General features: G+C 43.8%; 1 protein-coding gene across 4 annotated transcripts; it reads right to left on the bottom strand.

Moving 5' to 3' along the window:
* Window positions 1–2448: 2448 nt before the first annotated feature.
* Window positions 2449–15057, bottom strand: PAFAH1B2 (platelet activating factor acetylhydrolase 1b catalytic subunit 2). Of its 4 annotated transcripts, XM_034754580.1 has the most exons (8): window positions 14907–15057; window positions 10028–10115; window positions 9164–9253; window positions 7911–8027; window positions 6708–6830; window positions 5983–6036; window positions 4149–4188; window positions 2449–2759 (listed from the first exon to the last, which is right to left on the bottom strand). In XM_034754580.1, exons 1-8 carry the CDS (start codon window positions 14933–14935, stop codon window positions 2596–2598), a joined length of 705 nt encoding a protein of 234 aa, XP_034610471.1. In that variant the 5' UTR covers window positions 14936–15057; the 3' UTR covers window positions 2449–2595. The 4 variants fall into 4 exon arrangements, with proteins under 4 accessions (XP_034610471.1, XP_034610472.1, XP_034610470.1 ...); XM_034754581.1 differs by lacking the exon at window positions 2449–2759 and adding an exon at window positions 11870–11924 and having other exon boundaries at window positions 3898–6036; window positions 14907–15032; XM_034754579.1 differs by lacking the exon at window positions 2449–2759 and having other exon boundaries at window positions 3898–6036.
* Between the last annotated feature and the right edge of the window lie 8600 nt (window positions 15058–23657).

Below are 23657 nucleotides of genomic sequence, written 5' to 3'. Positions count from 1 at the left end.
ACAATCTCCATTAATTTATATTTACAGAGTCTCCTTAGTCAGCAAGGCGCCAGAAACAAACTACAAATCATTGATTTATCCACCACTGTTTGGCCTCAGAAGCAATACCAACTCCCTTTATATCTAGGAGGTCATGCTATTCCCAGTCACATTCCTTGTTTACGTTAAAAGGGCACCTTGACTGCCCCCCACCCCCCAAAGGATAGCAAATTTCTGGGGGGGTGGTGGAGTCAACATTTGCTCAGGAGAGACAGCTACAGGATAAGGGGAGGAGAAAATAAATGATCTCTATGGATCACACAGCAGGAACTCAAAGTTGTCATTTTGCTTCGTTTAGGAGAGATTGCCACATGCTATTTAAAAGCAAGCCTCCTGCTACCGCTCCCCACAACATGCAGCATTGCACAGAGCCAGATGGGTTGGGGAAGCTTGCCACATGTGGAAGCCAACAGGGAGTTTGTCAGTCTTTTTTTTTAAAAAAGGGCTTTATGACCAATATGTAGTACTGTGGGATGCTACTCTCAAGTCACCTAATTGAGCACCTGCAGTCCCATATGCAAGGCCTGATGCCAACTAGACCAAATCTGAAGTGTCAGTGTCTGTTATTAACCTCTGTTTACTCGCTGCTGGACAAATGTGAGAAGCCTGGCAGACAAGATGCCAGTGCTATTGGGAATTTTATTTCTATACAACCTTTCATCTGAAGATCTGAAAGCACTTGACTGATAAGTCTCACGACATCCGTGTGTATTATTACTGCAGTTTACGATGAAACGCAGAGAGGCTGAGTGATTTGCCCAAGGTCACACAGGATTCACAGCAATATAATCTATGAAAAACTTCTTGGTTCGAAGGCCAGAAGGGACCACTGGCCTCTGCCAGGGGCACACAAGTCTAGTCTCCTGAGGGCTGTAATACTTTGGTTTAACTCTGATTACTGGGCTTGTTGTGGGAGTGTTGTTGGTGCCCTGTGATATACAGGTGGTCAGAGTTACGATCTGGTGGTCCCTTCTAACCTTAACCGCCATGACCTAGTCTGACCTCCTGCATAACCCAGACCATAGAACTTCTCCGAATTAAGTCCCGTTTGAACTAGAGAATACCTTTTAGAAAAACACCCAATCTTGATTAAAAGATTGCCAGTGATGGAGAACCATCCATGTAACTCTCCATGACCCTTAAAAAAAAAGAACAGGAGTACTTGTGGCACCTTAGAGACTAACAAATATATTAGAGCATAAGCTTTCATAACCATGACCCTTGGTTAATTGTACCAATGGTTAATTAGTCTCATGGTTAAAAATTTGCACCTTATCTCCAGTCTGAATTTGTTCAGCTTCAACTTCCGCCTTTGGATTGCGTTCTACCTCTCTGCTAGATTGAAGAGCCCATTGTCAAATTTCTGTTCCCCATGGAGGTACTTCTAGATTGTGATCAAGTCACCCCTTAACCTTCTTTTAAACCAACCGGATTGAGCTCTCTCGAGTTTATCACTCCCAGGTATGTTTTCCAATCCTTCGGTCATTCTTGCAGTTCCGCTCTGAACCATCGCCTGTTTATCCACAGCCTTCTTGAATCGTGGGCACCAGCACTGGACACAGGATTCCAGCAGCAGAGGTCAAATAACCTCTCTCCTCTACTAGATATTTCCTTTATATCCCCCAGGGTCACATTGGGAGCTCAAGTTCAGCTGATTATCCACCATGACCCCCAAGTCCTTTTCAGTGACTGCATCCCACGATGAGAGTCCCCACACTGTGTAAGGATGGATGACTTCTTTTGGTCCTACATGTATCACTTTACATTGAGCCTGTTAAAATGCACATTGTTTGCTTGTGCCCAGTTTACCAAGAGATCCAGATCACTGTGTATCAGCGACTTGTCCTCTTCATTATTTACCACTCTCCCCAGTTCGACTCTCAGACTCAGAACACTGCCTCCTTTAGACGGATTTTAAAGCTACATCAGTACAAAAGTTCATTTCCTATTCCGTCTCAGGGATATTGACTCCCCCCCCCCCCCCCCCCCACCGAATAATCATTGAACACTGATTAGTGTTCAGTGTAGGCCCCCCAATCTGAAAACAAAAGAGCAGAGTTTTGAGTGCAAAACCTAAATTTAGTTTTAAAAAAAATAGGTCCTTGTTAAGTCAGAGGAGAACAACAGAGAATCAGAGTGCATCTCACCACACAGGAGGCTAAATTAAAAGTGAAGGTTCGGGTGAGTGTCCTTTTGAATACCACAAGGATGAATACAGCCAACTTTTACCTGATAAAGGTTTTCACCCCATCAGATGTCACCCTTCCCGCTGCATCACCCCTGGGTGATGACAGGTTGCAACCATTAGCCACTGCGCGTCACCCAACACATTCTGATGAACCCACTGGACACCTCCCCATCCCCGACGCACACACAGGGAAACCAGAGAGAGACGCACACCAGACCTCATTGGGGTGAAACATTTACATTTATATTGAAATATGCACTAAACATAGTGAGTTCTACCAGTCAATGCAATTTTGCCAAAGCAGAATCACAGCTTTTCCTGGGGAAGGTTCAGTCAGCTCCCAGCACTGGGCAGCACCCCAAGGAAGGTCACCCTGAAGCAGGGCTGTAATTGGATTTTACATACTGTGCAAGCTTCCAGCCTTTGAGGTCCCCCAGCCTGCACCTGGAGTCCCCTTGCTTGCACCCACATACGAGTTCAGAGACAAGGATTCTCTCCTTCCTTTCACACCTTTTCCTTTGCATTTTCTTCACTGCAATAAATATAAAATTGGCAATGCTCATACACTACAGCACAAACAAGATTCCAGGCTTCAGCATACAACTGTAAACGGTAACTAGATTAGTTTAAAAAATTAAAAGTTCAGAAAGGGTCAGTTCTTTCACAATCAGCCAGTTACAATGGAATAAGTCATAAAGACTACGCAGGGGCACCCAGACTGGGGTTTGCTGGGCCTGAGCCCCAGAGGTGGCAAGCACCCTACTGTTGAAATTGCAAATGCTCAGTACTTCTCAGGACCAGGCTCTAATTTTGGTACAATGAGAAAAAAATTCCCTCCTTGCCCTCTCCAAGGGATATGTGGTTACACTGGGATATGGCCTGGTCACTGCTTAGATGGCGGCAACAGGACAGTAGCTTCAATGTCCCAGATAGAAGAAAGCTGCCCTTCCTGTCCACAGCAGCCGCTGCCATGGCTACACACAGAGGTGGTTAACGCAGCTGGGAAAGAAACAATGCGGACTGGAGATGAAGGGCGGCGAACGCTGACCCATGCATAAGCAACATGGCACCTCAGCAGGACAACCTTGAGCATGGAGAGCCACCTGACTACTCCTCCTCAGCCCAACGGATGTGTATTCAACAGGCCAGACCCACCCCACTGCAATCAGCACCTAACCAAGGGGCTCTAGCTCACAGCTGAAGACAGCCTCAGCTGTAAACACACTGCACTGTTACAAAGACTTAGTGCTTTATACAAAAAAAAAACTAGATTGCCAGCAAGTAGCTGTCTTACCAGTGTGGTGACACCATGGAGAGACATTTAGTGCATGGGTCAAACATGGCACCTTTCAACAAAAGCCTACAACCCTCAAAAACTAGCAGAGACCCAAGTCCTGTTTCATCCCCTCACTCTTGCTACAGGTGGACCCATACCACCCTGCCAAATCTTCTCCTCCCAACCTCGGTTTTAAAATCAGCTTGCTCTCTCTCCTCCACACCCCCAAGTTCCTGTGCTGAGGCTTCCATTCTTTCAGCAGAGCTGAATCATGTTTCTGCAGTTAATGTTCCAAGCTGTTGGAGGGGAAGGGAGCACTCCCCCAACCCACGCTGGCCTGGGGAGGTAAGACCAGGACTACTCCTCTCCCACTGAGCACTATCAGACTTGAACCTTTATTTCTGGGAAGTGGGATTCTTCGGCTTTCCTCCACATCTCTGTGTGGATCACATATACTGGAGACACACACACACACGCGCTATGCATGCAATCCAGGCAGAAATCCTGCTATGACAAATTCTACAGCAGCAGCAGAAGCGTGATGGGGACATAAACATATTCCTTAATGCTAGATTAAAGCCTGCCTTAAACAGAACCTTTTACTAGAATAAAAGGGCAAACAGGCTATATCCACTACATACGTACTTTTTGTAGTGGGGTGGAAAAAGCAATCTAGGTAGATCTCCTGTTTAACAAAAATGTAAAAGAAAAATCAGTTCCTTTTTCATTTGCCTGCCAAAAAGCAGCACGACAGTTGAAGGCTGCAGCCTTCACGAACACTTCAACCAGTGCAGAGGCCTGCATTGGCTGTTGTATTTTAGCGCGCGGTGGTGTGAACCATTATGAGGAATACCACCACCGCTGAACTCCAATTGTGGTAGGTAAGTCAAGGAAGAATAAACTTTGTTAAAGTATTTTTATTTTTAAGTAGCAAGGCTCTGCATTGGGTCTCAAACAGTTTCTTATTGATAAGAATTTTTTTTTTCCCTGTTCACCTTTAAATGAATGACAATTTTATATAGTCACTACACAGATTATAATTAGCTCTCATATAAAAAGCTCTAGCGAGACAGAGAGTCCCTGTGAACAGTCCACTCTCCACACTAATTCCCTTTGCTGGAGGGGAAAGGGGCAGTGTCCAGGAGAGGAAAAGGCTACAAACTGACTCAATTCTTTACTGTCAAAGGCCTTATTTGCTTGAATAAAATGTTTGTACAAGTAAAACAGAAGCAATAAAGAAATATACACCTTAGAACTCGTAAAGCATTAGATTGGTTCAGGCCTTGCAAAGAGGGGCTGAGTATGGATTAAAAAAAAGGCGTAACAGTCATACTTTAAAAAAATTGGAACTATGAACATGAACAGCACTGCAGAGAACCCTGTAGCACAGCCCTCATAGTGGGATGAAATGTCAGTTCTACGTTTCTGACGGGCTTGTGTTTGACGTTTGCTGGAAAACTAAGCTCCTAAACCAAAGAACTGTTAAAAGCTGCCAATACTGTACACAAACCAAAACAAAGAACAGGTTCTATAGGAGACATGATATTCAACAGCACCCACATGAGACTGCCCACAGTCCAAGCAACAGTGGAATGAAGTTTGTCACAGCTAATAGACTTTGTAAAACAAAACAATGTTTTGGGAGTGTTAAATGAGTTCAGCTCAACTAACACTTTGTTTTTTTACATTTCTGAATTCCAGTTACATTTAGTCTCATGCTGCTTCAAAAACAAAGAGCCAGAAAGCAACAAGTGTCTTTTAAAAATACCTTAGTAAATAAAACTTCTAAAGGTGGGAACGGTTTTTGACAAAAATGCAGCTGTTTTGTTTCTAGTGAGTGGAATGCGATTCTGGTTCCCAAGCGAATACAGAGTATAGGGCCTAGGGAAGGGAATAGCTAAACCAAGAGCTGCGCATGGGTTATTAGAGTCAGGCTGACAGGGATCTAGGGGCACCATAGAGCAATAATGCATGTGAGGGGCACAGAGGTGACAGTCTTGTTCTCATTTTAAATGAGGAATGGTTTAAAGTAAAAATCTTCTTTAGCTAATTTCTTCCTGCAGTAAAACCAGTTAGCCCTGCCCTTCTATGTACAAGACCAGTTTGACGTTAGCCCTCCCCCTCAAAACACTCGATACGAACATCCAGTAACATTCTACAATGGAAAGTGCTTTAAGCAAGAAGGATTCTGTAGTGCCAGTGACAGAACTGATCTGATGGGGCTGGGATGATGTTGAACACTGATATTAGCTGATCAGGCCAGAGCAGCTTGCTTCTCCTCAGGGGTCTCCTCCAGTAGCTGCATGATCAGTTCATGGAGGGGTTTGCAGATCTTTGCATAGCCCCCTCCCGTCAGGTGCAGAAAATCAAACATGTCATGGCACGAGATGGCGCCATCCGAGTGCACGAAGCCCCCACTGACGTCCAGAAGCTGGACGCTGGCGAGTTTTGGGAGCGAGGCTTTTAGCAGCTGGTTCACCTTGGCATTCTTCTGCCGCAGAGGGTTTGGTTTCTCGCCTCGAGGTAGCAAGCTCTGATAAGGGAAGCAGGCAAAGAAGAGAGCTTTGAAGTGACTCAGACAATATAGTAACTTATAGTCTCTTTCTAGACTTGGGCCCTCATTCTGAGCTTTAAAGGGTCTATCCCACTCCTCCCCCTGCACATCCTCCTCACCCCCTCCAGCCCCACTTTGAAACATGACTGAAAACAGTCTGAAGGACACTGCTGACCCATGGGCAAATCTTCTCTTTTCACCAATTCTTATTAGCATTCTTATTAGCTACTTATGCCCTCTTTCAATGCAGTTTTAATGGTTGGTTATGCAACTCCCACAGCAGAAGAAGAGACATTCTAAGCTGTTTGAGCACAGGATCAGAACTGGTATTGCTCAAGTTCTAGTCTCAGCTCTGTCTCCATCATCCTTGTCTCTCATGTGATTTCACTGCTTCTGTTTCTCTGTCTGGGACAAAGACGCCTCTAATGAGAAGATAATACTCTTCTGAAGGGGCTGAGAAAGTTAGATAATGTTGGCAAAGCCCCCTGAACAGGAGAAACCATCCTACAGTGTTTATTATTGTAAATAAGTTATGACCCACCCCCCAAAATGCACAGGTAACACCCAATACCATTGGGACAGGGGTGCAAACAACATGACATGGGTTGTTCCAATGGTGCTATGTTATCACAACCCTCTGATGTGCATACCAATACAATAACTTTGGCCTGTGGCTGTTGGGTATTTATCAGCCGCACGATGGCCTCGATTCCACCTGCTACTTCCTCCGCTGTATTTTCATGGTTATTTGTTCCAACCCAGACGACAATGACCTGTGAAGAGGAAACAGGAACTGTGCAGCAAGTTTAGCACTCCACTCAAGGTACACAAACAGGGGAGGCTGTAGCAGCCATACTGGCTCTTGGGGAAAGGGCAATAGCTAGGGCCTAGGCTGTCTGCAACCAATCAGACAAAACAATTAAGAGTTAGGCTTAAATATTAAAAGTCCCGGACTGTCAGCTTTGACGACTCTTGAATCATTTCTTGTCAACTTAAGACTCCTCCCTCTCACCCAGTACAGAACCAGAGTCACAGTGTTAAAAGAAGCTACCCTGATCAGCACAGGAACAGATATCTGGCACTTCTTCTGCACTGTGTTTAGTGACCAATTCAGACTCCTAGAGTACCTTGCACCTTGCCTGTCTTACAACATACTAGATGTGTATGAAGCAGACTAGAAGCATCACAGGTGAAGAGGCTTATTTGTTTGTAAAGCACCAACCACAGTCTTGGCTCTCAAATGAAACCCTTTTATAGCATTTCTCTACTTTTAAGCCTTAACTCTTATGTTGGGGTCATGAATGTGCTTGACAATGGTGACCAAACTTGAACCTGTGCTGTACATTATGTATTGTGGTGCAGGGTGCTTCGCAAATGCCTACAACACCCAGGTACACTGTATGTCATTTAGAATGTGTTATTAGTTGCGTGAAACCTTGTTGTGGCCTGACTTACAACCTCATTGAGATGGACAGGTACGAATGCACCCTTCAATTAATAGAACTGTAAAATTAGACAACCTGAAGGAACACCTAAATGCAGTGTCTAATCCTGAAAAAACCTAGGGAGAGGTTTTTGGGTCGGGGTGCAGGATGAAGAGAGTGTTTTTGGTGCTATGAGCAAAAGAAGCTGTTTCTTGCTATTTGATTCCTTCGGTCTTCAGAGACACAGGACTTTGTACATTCCTTGTAAATAAACACCTTTTATAGAGAAGTTCTAAAGAAGAAGCTAAGAGCTCATTGGTTAGAGAATGACTATTCTTCTGACTTTTGGTGCCCTCAGCTCTGTACTAGACAATATTCAGAGTTTTTTCTAAAATAAAAAAACATAAAAGCAGCTGTTTGTGTTTATACCTTGGGTTTAATGTTCTCCAATTCACCATTCTTCAATCTCCATAGAACATGAGCTGTTGTGTCCCCACCGATCCCAAAATTCAATGCATGAAGGGGTGAAAAAAGCTCTCGCCATATCTGTAACCAGAAACCAATTTACTATTTTAGATCAAGTGTTATTCTTCAGCATCAAAAATAAAACACTTTACATAAAGAGGTAACTCAGGTAATGGAGATGCTGCCAGTGGAAGCATTACACATTCTTTGGGCCAGAAGAGGTGGAATCACAGCAGTTAATTAACTCAGTCCTGGCACAGAGATAAGAGGGAGCTAATATGGAGCAATCTCCCTTCAGCCCATCCAGGAGGGATGTTGATGGCCTAGAAAGGGAGCCATCTCCAGTCCATCAAGGCCAGAACCAGAGCTCAGCTAAACATGGGACTTTTGAGGAGAGAAAGGAAATCTTGAAGGAACTCCTTTTACTGCCTAAGAAGTAAGAAGTCTAGAACCAAATGAGTCACATTGGAAAGGAACACTTTCAGAGCAAAGCGGTTTGGTAGCCATTACTGATGAAATAGTGGATGAAGGGATAGCTTTCAAAACATTTTACACATTTTTTTAAGAATATCCTAGTTGCTGCCTTTCCTAATCTCTGGACACTGGGATAGTCAATAGCACAGTCTCTATGCCAGCAGAGGGACAAGCATGCTAGGACACTGCATGCAAGAGGGTTAAATTGAAATTCTCTGGCTAAGGTGATACACGCACTAAATTTAATATTTGTACCATTACGAGATAAGGAAGCTTCATTATTGAGAACCAAGTGAAAAACAGTCACACTGGAAGTGGGTTGGGCACAATCTAGAATACAGAAGGTGTCGGAGAAGAGAGGACAGAATTCATTTTAAATCTACACATGGGCTCACACAGCAACTGCAGAGTAAGAAAGAGTGGCAAGAGTGAGATAGAGGGACAGAAACGGGTGTGTATGGTGAAACTAAGAAGGCTGCAAATGACCTCAGGGAAAGAAGGGGTGGGGTGAAGGTTCAAAGCGGCTGACGGGATTGGACTGGAGAAGCCTAGGGCAAGCACAGGGAAATGGAAGGGATCGAGGTTTGGAAAGCAGCTGTAGAAGTGGAGGTAAGATTAGAAAGGACCCGAGGACAGGGAGGCACTGTCAGTATTGCGTAGGTTCACCAGTTATTGGACTAGAAGTGATAGGGAGGCACCATCTCACTCATTTAACCCCACAACTTCATCCCCTCCAGCCATACCTCATACTGCTGTAGCAACTGCACCATGGAATCACCCACAAACAGCACATCGGGCTCCTTGTCCTTGCAGTCCAAGACAAATCTGTTGTGCTGTTTAAAAGAAAGCAGCAACATAAGCTCCAGCTGACAGGTATCTGTAGCCCATGCACAGAAAGTGATAGTTGCCCAACCAGTTCCTCTGGTGCCAAACTTTGTGACTTTTCATCCTGTCTGCCCCTCAGGCACGTATCTTTAGTTTAACTCCTTAACTGCTGGAACTTCCTCCTTGCCTGCTCTCTCCCTGGAATAGACAAGTTCTGACATTTTAAATGGCCACTCCTTTACAACTCAGAGCCCCTCAGGCTACACTATGCACCACACACAAAGGGGGTGCTTGCTCCAGACACTGTGTTCAGCAATTCTAAATCTATAGTCATTCGGGTTGCTGGCTAGTCACAATACAAGTCTCCTCAGACTATTTCACCCTGTCTAGAAGTAGCTTTAACAATCTAGTTGTACGAACAGGAGACTCCGAGTCCAGACACTTGAGTTCAGCTATTCTCAGCTTTGTAACTGCCAGGATATATTACACACTTCAGTGCTATCCAGTTTTTAATAAACTGGTTGGCAATTCTTCCCAATTAATGAGCCAGTTGCAATATCTTTCTGGAACTCTATTTCAAAATGTGGTTTGCAGGTCATGGCACAAAGCTGCTTTTTGCCTCTTTTATTGTGGCAGGTTACTGGAAGCCATCAATAACGCTGCTAACATTTGCAAACAGAATCAGAAATGTAAGCATCTGTATTTTGCTCATCATGCACCTGATTACCTCACAATCTGCTAGTAAAGAAGATCCTATCTGTCAGCTGTGTTTTCAGTTTTACCTGTGACATCCACCTGTCATCTCCTTGAATGTCTTCAGCTGCATGTGGAACTGCTGCTGGGTTGGAGTCTCCCTGGCTCATTCTATTCCTGTTGAAAGAACATTTAATATATGTTACGCTATAAACCAAGGATCAAAATCAAGCTCTGACTCTCAAGAGGCCAGAGCTGTTGCCATACACTCGTACAAGGAGTCAAGACCAGCAGTAGCTTAGCTTGAAAGAACTGCATCTGTTCTGCTGAAAGCTAATATGCCTGGAAGACTCACTTAAGCAAGTTTTATTCCATGCAGGAACCCCGAATTGTCCCTGCCTCATGATCTTGTTGAAACCACTCTACCAACTTCTGATCAGTGACATCCAGACAGGTGAAAACAACCTTTTAATAATAATAGCAAGTTCATTTTAGGGCAATCTTTGCAGGAGCACCTATCTCACGCATATTTATTATTCACTATAACACAGTATAGATTCTAATTATCAGAGGATTTGCCATTACTTGTACAATACCAGACTGCAACTGCATATATACATTTCAGATGGATTAACTGGTTTCAAAAGACAATGAACTAGCTCCATTGGCCCAAGAGGGTCTAAGCAGAAAACATTAGCATTCCACACAGGGCTGGCACCTCCGAAGTATCTTTAGCTGCAGCTCTATGTAATAAACTAAAAAACTTTATTCCGAAGCCAGTGTGGTAGTCTAGTGGAGAATACCATTAGCCAACACACACGAGATAGAGAGGAATATGACTTGGGAAAGAAAGGAATGTGACTGAAATATGCAGCCATGAAAAAAGTTGGGTGAAAGCCTAAGACCCCTCACTTTGGTAGTTTTATGTTAGATGCAAAATGTAGAGAGACCAGGTGGTCCCTTCTGGCACATGCAAATAGGGCAAGGGAATGCCCATATCCAAGTGCCAAAGTTCATAAATCATAAAATTACATTTAAAAATATTTGCTCTAAAGTATTTTCATATTTAACCCTACAGACTAGTGCTTCCCTTTGAGTAACATATATAGAATAATACAAGCTGAGGGGAGAGTAATTTCTTTCGAAGTCTTTGCAGACAAAATATCATTAGTGATTGATAGTTAATGTTATCTTGCTCTGTAAGCTTGCATTCTCTCTCAATTTGTGCTCTATACATGCACACACACACATATACTGTGAAATATTCTTAGAAGTAATTTTTCTCTTGTCAAAAAGAGGTTTCACTGTTTGCATAATTGCAATTTGCTCACTACGATGCAGTGAAACCTAGGGCATTCATACTATACCATTAGAAACAGAGTGATCTAGTGAGCCAAGTTGACTATAGAAGTGGGCTCTACTGTATTATCATAAAGAGGAAAACAATTTTGGAGTGTTCTTTTATATGCAACAATCCAACCCGCATAACTGCTTTATCCACAAAAACTGAATCTATCACAACATTTACAAGCTGCCCTATAAAGTTCAGGTGCCAAGTACACTCTGTGCATTACTCTCACCGCTACACAGGTACCCAAAGAACTCCAAGGCGAGTAACAGGAGGGAGAACACAGCGCTCCCAGAAAGCAAGCCTTTTCTGACACAAGAGGCGACTGACACCAATATTTATTCTAACATTTTTCGCCTCAAGTGACTCTTGCTAAGGAATAAGTCACATAGCATTACATAAACATTTATCCCTGCATTTAAGAGCAGAACACACAGCCTTGCACTGGAAGGAGAATTTGCCAAAACTATGCTTACACAACATATGCCCTCTTCACAACAGGAAATGCTAATGTTAATGGCTGACAACCATAGATAAAAGTATTGTTATGGAGACAAAGGGTTTGATGCACAACAGCACTTACTCATTTTGGTGAAAACAGTTTCAAGTTTCCTGAAGCCTTCTGGGTCAATGTTGCCCTAGAGTGAATGAAGTAAAAGGTCTACTGCACACAAGAAAAGTTTGCCACACCAGATCAGACATAGCTCCATCTGGCCTTGTGGCCTGCAGTTGCCAATAGCTTATGCTTCAGAGAAAGGAGAAAACTCAATTCACCGATCACAGAACATATGAATTTCCATACTGGTTCAGACCTGTGGTCAGCCCATCTAATCCAATATCCTGTCCTTGGCAGTGGCCAGCACCAAATGCTTCAGAGGAAGGTCAAGAACTCCATAGCAGACAGACGTGGGATAATCAGACTCCATGAAAGTCTCATCCCAACCCCTAACAGTTAGAGATTGTCTTAAGACATGAAACATGAGATTTTATATTCATTCCAACACTTTTTTGGGGCAGCATAGTCTATTAGAGCCAATATTCTTGTTATCCATATAAACATCCAATTCATCTTTAAATACAGCACAGTATGGGAAGAGGGGAATGAGTCTTGAAGATGAGATCTGAGCTACAGCTATTACTAATGGACATGAAATTAACCAGCCCTTTAAAAATTCAGTCACATGATTTGATTCAATAACCTAAATAACCCTAAATACACTTATCACTTACAAGTCCCACAATATCTCCACCAACACATCTTTGGCAAGAACTCTGGTTGAAACCCTTTTGGTTGGCAGAGATAACTGTTTTGTGGTATCAAAGTATGCAGGTGTATGTAGGGAATAAAGTCTCACCTAATCAACTGACCAGTGACTTTCACTTGCAGTGGCAAAGAGCATTACAGTATTGATAGATTCAGGTATTTTTCCATGAGTGTATTATTAGTTTCCACCCACCCAACAATGGCCAGTCCCTCTTCTAGCATAATATTAATGTGCCTAGAACACACAGCATCAGAGACCCAAACATGACTTTATGCAATGCTGAGAAATACAAGGTAATGAGAAACAGACATAAAAATGGGTGGATCATAGTACAGATGATAGTCTCTCGTACACAAGCATATGGGATTGATCCTGTACTAGACAAAGGATTTTTACACCTCCGATGTGTGAGCAAGAAGTTAAGAGCTCCATTTCAGGAATATAGGTCAATTTGGAACAAGGTGGAATGAGGTCTAAGAATTCTCCTCTATCCTTTAACAGAAATGTCTTCTCTTTACTCGTACACCTCCCATTATGATTACAAAGAACAACAGTTTCCACTCAGTTTCCTCCTCTTGAACTTGATACCACAATGAAGTAGGAATGAAGCAGCCAAGTTGTGAGGAAAAGAAGCGTCTCTTTAAACAAATATTTGATAGTTACAGCAGGAGAAAAGTGGCAAAACTGTTTGCATCAGACAATGTCCCAGTGTGAAAGTCCCTCTTTAAAGACATATGGCATCATAACCTGGGAAGGTTTGAAGTTCCATATTCAAAGCTACAGATATCCATCATTTCCATTTTACCCTTGTAAAGTCAGATGATGATAATTTTGCTAATAGCACATCCCTGATGTTTGGTTTTATCTTGGTTCAAAAACGGAAAATGACTAATAAAAAGATTATGCAAAAAAATCTGAGGTTATACAAAATGTTTACACTCAGTGGATCAGCAAGACTAAATCATGGACATTTATATACCATTAAGGGAAATCAGGAGACAGTATATACAAATTCTACATTTCTCCTCTTGCCTCAAATAACTCTCCCCACTCCCATCCCCTTAGAAATAATTTTATAAAGTCATGTGCACCACCAGACGGCAACGGGGGCAGAGCAAATAATGAGGCCTTAGCTAGACTGTTGGTAGCCTGACAGCCTATTTCCAAAGGACCATATAGTAAATGAGAGACTCAGCTACGCTCATCGTTTGAAAGGGTTCCTTTCAAGGCTACATTGAAACACATTGGCGGGTGCAGTTTGGAGGAAGCTGGCTGTTCTGGGGACAAACAGAGGACTTCAGTCCCCTGGTTGTCAACTCAACACCTTTCACCAGAAGATTCACATAGTTTTTAAAGAGACGCCAAAGGAAGAAAAGAAACATTGCCCCAGTAAGTTAGAACTTGTCTGTTACAGTATTCCTCCCCCTTGCTACCCAAACCCATTAGGATTGAGAATCTCATTCCACCTGTGACGTGAACAGATTCCGGAATCGTATCCTATTATTATGGCTGTGTCTGATGGTAGAGTCTGGCACAGAGTAGATTTAACGTGTTTGTGAGGTGAAGAGGCTGTTGGTCAGACTGGCCACAAGCAGAACTCATGGTTGGTTGAAATAAATAAATAAATAAAAATCCAGAAGTTATCTCAGCATAACTATTGCCTTCAAAATCTCTTTGTGTCTAGAGGAAAGGTTTTAAATTCAAGTGTCTTGTATTTAATCACCTTCCAAGGTAACAGGCAAAGTGATAACAATGCTTACACTTAATTTCTCAAGTGTGCTTTTGGGAAAGACCCCAGAAGCAGGGTGGAGCAGTTCATGGTGAATTCATGGAGGAGCAGTCCCCTTTCCCAATGCCCCACCCCCGTTACTACAGTGACTGCCTCCCAGCACATAGCATTGGCCTACCAGCCCCAGGGTTGTGAATTCAATCCTTGAGGGGACCATTTAAGGATTTAATTGGGGATTGGTCCTGCTTGGAGCAGGGGGCCGGACTAGATACCTCCTGAGGTCCCTTCCCACCCTGCTAGTCTCTGATCAGCTCTGTGATGGTTTGTTAGCCAAGGGCCAAGCAGACACACAGACTAAAACACGCTCTCGCCCAGAACACAGCGGCGTTCGGTCGCACGAGCCCGCCCGGCCCCTCGCCCACCCCTGTCCCTGCTGGCGAGAGGCGGCCCCGGGGGACACGGGCCCCGTTGCGGGGATGGGGCCCCGAGCGGACAGGCCGCCGCCCCCCGGCCCACGCGAACCCGCCCCCGGGCCTGCGGCAAAGGGCCGCCGCCGCCGCCAGGCGCTGGGGAGGGGGCGCGAGCAGGCCCGGCCCCGCGCGCGGCCCCGGGTCTCTCTCACTCACGCCGGCTGCGGCTCCCCCCGCGTCTCCATCTCGCTCTCGGGCGGGCGGCGCGTCCCTCCCCCGCGGAGCCCAGACTGCCGCTGCGCCTGCGCGCTACGCTGCTTCCGCTTCCGTTCACCCGCGCCTGCCAATCACGTGCTGGCTGTGCCGGAAATCCCGCCCAGCCCGTCTCCGGGCTTTCCCTAGGGGGCGCCCAGGGGCCCGTGCGCCTGCCTCGCTCCCCATTGGCGATGACAGCGGGAGGGGGGGGGGGCTTGGTGCTGTGATGGGACATGGCACAGCCTGATGAGGTCACCGCGCAACGTGTCATCACAGAACGATGATCCTCCCGGTGACGTGTGACTTCATTGGCGACGCGGCAGTGGCTCGGTGTGATGACGTCACCGCACAGCATGATGAGCAAACCAAATGTCAACGATGCGTGTGCTGACGTGATGACCTCATCCACGATGAGGCAGTGGCTCGACCTGATGATGTCACCTAACTGGGCATCATGATGGCACGCGTGGGGTCCCAGCTGGACCCTGCCTGAGGTCATGTTGCTGTTGTGAGATGACATTTTTGCCCAGGCTGGTGACACAGAACGATGGCACTTCGATTATCCCGCTGATCCACTGTCACAGTGCGGGGACTTCTTTTGTCCAGTACAACTTCTTGGTGCCATGGTGTGTCAGTGTTGTGGTGCAATGCGATGATAGTCTGATATAATTTGACAACCTGTTGTTTGAGTGAGTTCTTTAGATGCAACGGATGGGGGTGGGTGGGTTCTTCAACCACCATGTTCTGGGTGTCTCTGAACTTCTGACTGCCAGAAGTTGGGCCTGGACAACAGGAAATGGGTCACTCGATAAATTGCCATATTCTGTTCACTCCCTCTGAGGGATCTGGCACTGGCGGAAGACAGGATACTGGGCTAGATGGATCACTGGTCTGACCCACTATGGCCATTCTTATGATGATGCATAGCACTGCAGTGAGATGATGTTATCATTCAGTGTAGCAGTGCTGGGCTTCACTGGACTGGAATTTGTTGTTATGTGTATTATCATAGCATCTAGGACCTTAGTCATGGCCCAGGACCCCATTGTTCTAGGCAGTGTACAAACAAAAAACAGTCCCTTCCCCAAAGAGCTCACAAGCACTTAGAGCTTTCAATCTGAATACAAGATTTTATTTAAGATTTGTTACAGCTGAGATTCTAATCAGCACTGGTTTGTTATTTCAGGTGATCATGAACACTGGGTTCTGCACTAAGGTTTGATCTCTCTCTCTCTGGTGCACAACATTGTAGTAACTGAGTGCCTTGTTGCTGTATGGTTTCTCATGAGCCTTGGGCTACTGGCAGTGATTTACTTTTTTTAAACACAGAGTCATTTGCTTTGGAGAAAATATTTGTCAAAAGAACTATATACACATTACAAATGTAAGAAAAAGGTTTATTAAAACTGGAACTATAAAAAACTATTACATATTTTTAAAAATAAGTTGTACATTTTTATCTCCGTTATTTGTAACACCCTCTTAGAATTATAATGACATTTCCTTAGTTGCCAGTTTTGTCAGTTTGGCAGACACAGGTCTTTCCCCCTGTATTTCTAACAATGCTGAAATTAAGAAGCTCATTTTATCTGCATCATTTTCTGGACACATGCAGCTTTGGTTATATCGACACTGTTCTATAAAAAAGGATATACTAGTTCAACTGCTGCTTGGCCAATAGGGGGTGCTCACACATCAGTTTATAACAATAGGCCAAACTTTCCAAACTTGGGTGCCTAAAATCAGGTACCTAATGGCCATTTGTTCAAAGTGCTAAGTCTCCCAACAGCTCTTATTGACTTCAATGGGAGCTGTTGGGTGCCCAGCACTTTTGAAAATCAGACCACTAAATCCATATCTAGGTATCAGATAACTGATCCAATGATTTTCCATTGAAGACCATAGGAACTGTAAGTGTTCAGCATCTCTGAAAAATCAAGTTACTTATTTAAATGCTTAACTTTAGGCAAAGATATTTGAAAAAATTGAATATAGTTTTTTTGGAGACTGAAGAATGTCAGTCGGTTCTTGGACTCAGTGATAACAAAGGAGCCAGTTAATACCTATTTCTGGCTGTGTGATGCGGACAGCTATCCACTGGGAACTGAACTGAGACCTACCAAATTCACTCCATGCAGGCTGCCATATAGTCATCAAATGGAAACGACTGTTTACCTAATCTGGATTTGAATGAGGTACAGAGAGATGGAAACCTCACTATCCTATCACCATTCTCCTAAAATATCCACTCGGACAGCCCTAAAGGAGGAGCACAGTCTGACTCTCAGCTTACTTGTGGCACAAAGGTTGTCCTGATTCAAGTCCTGATTTCTCAGTGGCTGAATCACACATTGCATGAATATTGTAGCCATTTAAAGAGGTTTATTTTGTTACTCTGACAACTCATGGGTTAGCTTTTAAAGAGGATTCCCACTTTCTAAATACCATCCTTGTGTCGTAGTTGTGATTGGAAGATTCTGACCAAGTGGTTTGGGAGACGATCGATGCCATTTTTAAATCAGCAAGAGGAAGGTGCTGAGAGCGGTGTAACTGCTCCTACCCTTCTCTTGCAGAGAATGAACCCCAGTACAGCTTCAGGACAGCCATTCAAATATTATGTATATGGAGTAGCATTTTCAAAAGCACCTAAAATACCTAGGAGCCCCAGTCAGATTAATCCTAAATCACTTTAGTGCTTTAAAAAATTCTACCCAGTATGAAAAGGACAATTAATTGTTATTGAGTTCACCAACAATAAAGTCCTCCAGTTCATCATCTGTGACCTTCCCTGTGGTTACAGAGAGGACGTGTTTTATAATGCTACGGATTACATTTGGCCCATCAGCTGCAGGTGAGAAGAGAGAATCTACGCGGGAACTAAACATGATACCAGTGTAAGGGAAAAGGAATGTAAGGGGAGGCAGAAGAGTGGTCTACCAATAATAGAGAGAATAAACCATGCGAAGGCTTTTACAGGGGCTGAGACAGCTGATCAAGGAGCAATGGATTAAATTTCAGTCATGAGAAATGTCAATTACATACTAGCAAAATGTCAGCAAGAGACAGAGTGGTTCTGGTGATCAAGAGGATCCAGACACTTTCACCTGATGCCACTGTTTTCAGTCCAGCTGTGTCTGGTAGCGACTGCACATGGTTCTATATTCCTGGTGGATTTGTGATGTGGACACCTGCCCACTAGGAACGGGTCTGAGATTACTGTCTCAGATATATGCAATGCTCAGGACAATGCCACGAGAATGGCATGTACTGTATGCTGAATTTCCAGATTTCTGACTGTGCTGGATGGATGAAATGGCATTTAGGCATCAGAGGTAGCTCAGAAGACCCCTCCAAATATAATTTGCATAGAGGACCACTCAAGAATGAGAATTTCCTGAGATACCTAAATCTAAAAGTTGAAGCTGAATCTGGGCGGGATTAAAGGAATCAAAGCTAAGTGTGATTTTCCACATCTGCAAACCATCACTTGGTGAAAATCATACAGAGAAAACTCAAGCAGTGCCATGTAAGTGATACTTAATAATAGAAACCTAGAATCTTAAAAGTGAGGTTAGAGAAAACTTTATACATGTTTAAAATAAATGAACTCCATACCATTTGAAACCCTGGCCTCCTCTGTTACATATGTAATATCCCTCATTTGGAAGTATTTGACAAATATTTGAAAGCCACGAGGGTGATCTTAGGCTTCCTTTAATGAGTCAAGTCACCTTGGGTTCCTTTTTTAAACACACCTAAGTGACTTGGGAACCTGAGACCAGAAAATAGGTCTGTGCCCAAAGTCAGACTTTGCACCCTGTGCCCAATCTGCCGATACAAAAGTGACAGCAGAGCGGGGTGCATATCCTACAGTGGAAGTTCCTAGAAATCACCTGTTTATTTAATTAATGTGTTATTTCTTGCTTTTTCCAGAAAATCAGAGTAAATTGTATAATTTCCCATGTATTTAGGAGACACTGACGAGGCACTTTTCATTGCTTGTCATTAATCTGGGTGTCTCCCACACTGGCCAATTTTGATAGGATGGGGAAGGAGAATTCATGTATTCTTTGGTTATGCTGTCTGGACCTGGGACGGATATGAAGGATGCAGCCACCAGGAGGAAATCTAAAGAAAGCACTGCATAAATGTTCCTTGGTGACGATCTCTGTGCTAGAGGTTCCCTTGATATTTACAACAGCAATGAATTCTCACCATATCTGACAGGCTTTTCCCATGTACACACACTGCAGGCTGGTTGAAGATTAATATTTATTACATAAAGTCAGGGCCACAAGCAATTGGCTGCTTTTTATTTATTTTTTTAAATACATAACTAGCACACCTGTCTCTTGTTTGATGGGGAGATGCAGCTAGAGTGTTGCCATTGGCAACAGCTAGACCACTTGAGGTTAATTCAGCAGTTTCCCTGGGCAACCTTGACAACAAAGTTCTGTGGAACGTCCTTAATGAACGACAGATGCAGATAAATGAAGATTTATTGGTGAAAAAAATTAATGATGAGGTCAGAGCCCTCAGCTCTATGTTTATTGACCTAGGAGAGGGTGAGGACAATAATCTCTGAGTAAAAGGCTTGGGTTTTATTGTAGATTTCATCTGAAAACGGCATCATTGTGCATTATCTACATCTCGTGCCTGAATTTACTCCCTTCAAATCCCACTCCTCTTTCTTTGCAGGCCTGCCACCTTTCTGAAATATGATATGATAATTCCTCCCTCCTCAACAAAATTTATATAGGGCCAGGGATCCATAGATGCTCCTCTCCCCACCTAAATACCAGGGTCAAATTCACCTCAGGGATATTTACCCTGAAGTGAATGGAGTGGCAGAGTCCCCAGGGATGCAGCTAGCCCTTGAATTCTAGGTACAATAAGAGCAGTTTCCATGGTCATTCTACTGTCCAGGTTCATCACTTATTGTCAATTTCCCCCCCCCAAAGTCTTTTACTGAGTGTGAGTGTGAGCAGGGAGAGGGGCAGGGAGGAGCCTGGGGTAGAAAACTGAAAAAATTCAAGGCCTGTTTCTTCATTACCTTGTCATTTCAAGCTGTGAAAAGGATGTAAAATGCCACCAAATCTTGCCTCTATGTAAACGGCTATGCAAGGTGCCAGGTAGTTGAGAATCAGGCCCCACATTCTCATCTCCTGTGGATTTGATGTCAGTTGCTAGAGTTAAAAGCTGGATTCCGTTAACATCTAGAGTGGAAGCACACAAAGCTCTTTGAACCCCAGCCTATACAACAACGGAGGGCTAAGGTCCTGAGCTACCCCTCTTTCTCTGGCAGATAAATAGTATGCCTCAGGCTGCTTACTCTTTGGTCACCTGGTGTCCATTTTAGTTTCCACCATCCACCCTTTTGGAGGGCTGTTTCTGTTTTATGCTGGATTCCATTCTCCTGCCTCTGTCTGACCCAATTAACCGGCAGCAATGACAAGACTAAAGAGAGGCAAACTGCAACACTGGGCTGCTACATTTTGGCCTGAGTGCTGTTCAGTGTCCACACATGAACATTTGGGTGTGTGCTGCTTTGCAGTGCTCGGGGCTGCAGTAAGTGGTGTGCATGCTTCCCCAAACAGCACTGCTAATGCACCTCAGTTCTGACACCTGCACCATCCCCAAGCTTTCAAGCATCTCAGGAGAACTGTAGACCTTTCTAAAAGCTCAAAAATGCATTATTTTGCCTGCATTGCAAAAGGAACAAAGCATCTTTACAGATGAATAAGTACAAGCCCAGCTTAATGCTAGGGAAGAGAACCATTGTAGACTTAAATGAAATTTAGGAAAAGGAAATAAGAAGAGATAACAATGGCTGTAATTATTACTCATTGCCCTTGAAGTGTAAATTGCAATGTACATGTTTGCTTGGCACTGACTGTGTCTAAATCAATGAAGTCCTTATAGGTAACTGATTACTATGAAGTGGTTTTAACTTGCTCTTTCCCTAGCTCCTTTGTACCTGTGCATGCACACCCATTGCACAATGGTTGGTTTGGGGGTTAGGGGAGGCTCACAGAGCTGGAAAGGATGGAGGTGCTGCAGATTAAGACTGAGGCGCCTTGGCAAAGTTTGGATGGGTGAACTCAGGACGGGAATAACAGGGGATGTTGCAGTGCTGAGTGTAGTGCACTGGCAGAGCTGTGCTCCCTATAGTCAAAGATATCAGTCTCATGCTAGATAAGCAGATATAGATATGCACGTATATAAAAGAAATAGATAGAGTTACCCCATTTTAATAGCGAATAAGGCAGACTAATGTTTCACTGTAACAGATCAACTCTTCCTTGTATCCCTAACCTATAGGTTTCATTTACAAGGTACTAAAGCTCTGAGCACTGCAGGCAAAAAGTGATTTGCAATTAAATGTTTTAAAGTAAAAGCAAAATGCAGGGAGCGCGAATATTTCCTCCTTGCGAGCAGAACAGAAATGGCCCATCAGGTTGAATTCGCCATCAATAATAAACTGAAATGCTCAGCTTTTCCCCTTGGTCAGTGCTGAAAGGGAGAGGGCAGCCACACACTGCCTTATTGGACTCTGAGGGCCATTCTGGTCCATTCAAAATCCGGAAAAGTAAAACCTTGGCCTCACTTGCCAGGAATGCTGAAACTCGAACATAGCAGCGTACAGGCTTCACGACTGAGGGTAAAGGAAGAGAGATTCTGGTTTGGGGCCCCAGCTTCCTTTTCACAGCAGTGACTACAGTGCTATGGCCAATGGCCAAGCCTGACAGGTAATTTGTTCCAGTGGAGCTTGTTATGCAGTGAATTAATGATGGATGAATGAAGAGAGAAAGAGGAAGAGAGAGATTGGACTAACAGAAAATGATGTAAGTTCTGCTATCCAATGGATTGGCTGGAGTGCCTGTCCATCAAAGGGAACATCTAAGGTGGCCTCAACCGTGCTGCTAGGCATGATGGGAATTAATTTCTTTATAAAAGCCCCCAGCAGAGCAAATTGGCAGCGTTATAATATGAGCCTCCAAAAAAACAGGAGGTGTGGAGGACAGAACATAAGAATGGCCATACTGGGTCAGACCACAGGACTCTCTGCTGCTTTTTACAGATCCAGACTAACACGGGTACCCCTCTGATAACTGATAATTTTTGTTGCCCTTGGGGTAGGCCAAGGTTAGTTCGGTGATAGCTACTTTAACCTTGAAGAATGAGAAGTTGATACTTCCTTGTCTAGTCTCCAAAGATCTTTAAATGGGTTTTTTGGAGAGTTTATGTGTCTTTGTTGTTTAAGGCTGGGCTATAAATAGCCTCTGTTGGAAACCTCCCTTTAGCCCTTTTCTTTGTATTTTTACCTTGGGCATAGATAAGTAGGAGCCGAACTGTCTAACCGAATCCCTGTTTCTTGTGATCTTCCAGGTAGCTTCCTCTGTCCTAGATTCTCACTGTCCGGTTGCTGCCCTTCAAGTCTTCTTTTATACCCTCAATATCCCCAACTTTCCTTATTTTTTTGTACTTTTAGACCAATAAGAATGTGTTAGAATTCAGCCTTGATGCAACGTGAATGCCTAATGAATTTATGTCCATGCTCAGTTTGACACACTGTACAGATTCCCCTCTGTATTATCTAAATTCATTGAACAATTAAACCTAGTCTTGTTAATACAACCTTACTTCTGGAGCCTCAGTGCCCTGTCTCATCTGTTATTGTCTTCCTTCAGCCCCTCAAGAAACTGGCCTTCCTTCCTCTAGCACAATTGCTTCTAGAGTACAGTGTAAGTAGCGTCCTTGTCTCAGTCTATATACTGAATGGAATAGGCTGCATAGCCTTTAGTGAAAGATACTAGACAAATACCCACACTATATTGTATCAAACCTATTAGAACATCCTGCAATACAAAACACTGTTCTGCAAGAATTAGTGACAGAGTAATGTGGAGTGAGGCTTTTCCACATCATAAAGCCATGATATTAATTGGAGCAGTTTAGTTTCTGACCAGAAGAGGACAATAAGTGCAACAGAAGGAGATGGAGCAGTTTGGGAATAAGATGCAGTGAGAGTTGCATGAGGAGCTGAGGACAGAAATAACCAGGAGTGCTGTGAGTCCAGAGTAACGGGCAGAGTTGTACTTCTTGTAGTCACTGCTTCATAAGCACTAAAACTCCCACAACCTAGGCAGTGACTTTGGCATAGTGAAGAGTCCTGTACAATTAAGTAGAACAGTGGAACACAAAACATTGCAAATAGTCCATAAATATAAACACAATGGATCTGGTTTTCAGCAGTGTTGAGCAGCTGTGCTTTCCACTGATTTCCATAGAATCTGCAGGTGTTTGGCACTCCTGAAAACAAACAGCATTGCCCCCTCAGCACTCAGAATCCCACCATGAAAGTCAGTTGTTATAATTGCAGATGGTGGGGATTCTGTAGTAGGGTTCCCATTGTCAGAGCTCTAAAAAGTTACCTAGTCCATTAAAAAACTTGTTTTGTAGAATTCTTGGTGGTGGGATGAAGCTTGGGGGCAAAAATCTGAAGCTAGTGGCTACTACAGAGTCTGAATAATCTAGTATATCTTAATAGAGCTGCTGTGAGAAGCCTGAAGTATTAATGCTGAAGTAGTGCACTGATCACTAAGTGATGGCTTCTGCCGAACAGCACCAATGTGCATCGGTACCAACATGGACAGGAGACAATTTCAGTGATTGGCATTTTCATGATAGACAGGAGCAACTATCCCACCA

Source organism: Trachemys scripta, chromosome 21, assembly GCF_013100865.1.
Source record: "Trachemys scripta elegans isolate TJP31775 chromosome 21, CAS_Tse_1.0, whole genome shotgun sequence".
Taxonomy (NCBI): Eukaryota; Metazoa; Chordata; order Testudines; family Emydidae; genus Trachemys; species Trachemys scripta.
The sequence above is the reverse complement of the archived record's forward strand: the minus strand, read 5'-3'. Positions and strand labels throughout refer to the sequence as shown.

What these genes read in the sequence shown, in the direction of transcription:
- PAFAH1B2 (XM_034754579.1), bottom strand. Translation starts at nt 14,935, where the DNA reads ATGGAGACGCGGGGGGAGCCGCAGCCGGC. An exon ending in CGGGGGGAGCCGCAGCCGGC is followed by an intron (nt 10,116 to 14,906) that starts GTGAGTGAGAGA and finishes TTCTTTCAACAG; the next exon opens with GAATAGAATGAGCCAGGGAG. An exon ending in AGGCCAAAGTTATTGTATTG is followed by an intron (nt 6,037 to 6,707) that starts GTATGCACATCA and finishes TTCCCTTATCAG; the next exon opens with AGCTTGCTACCTCGAGGCGA.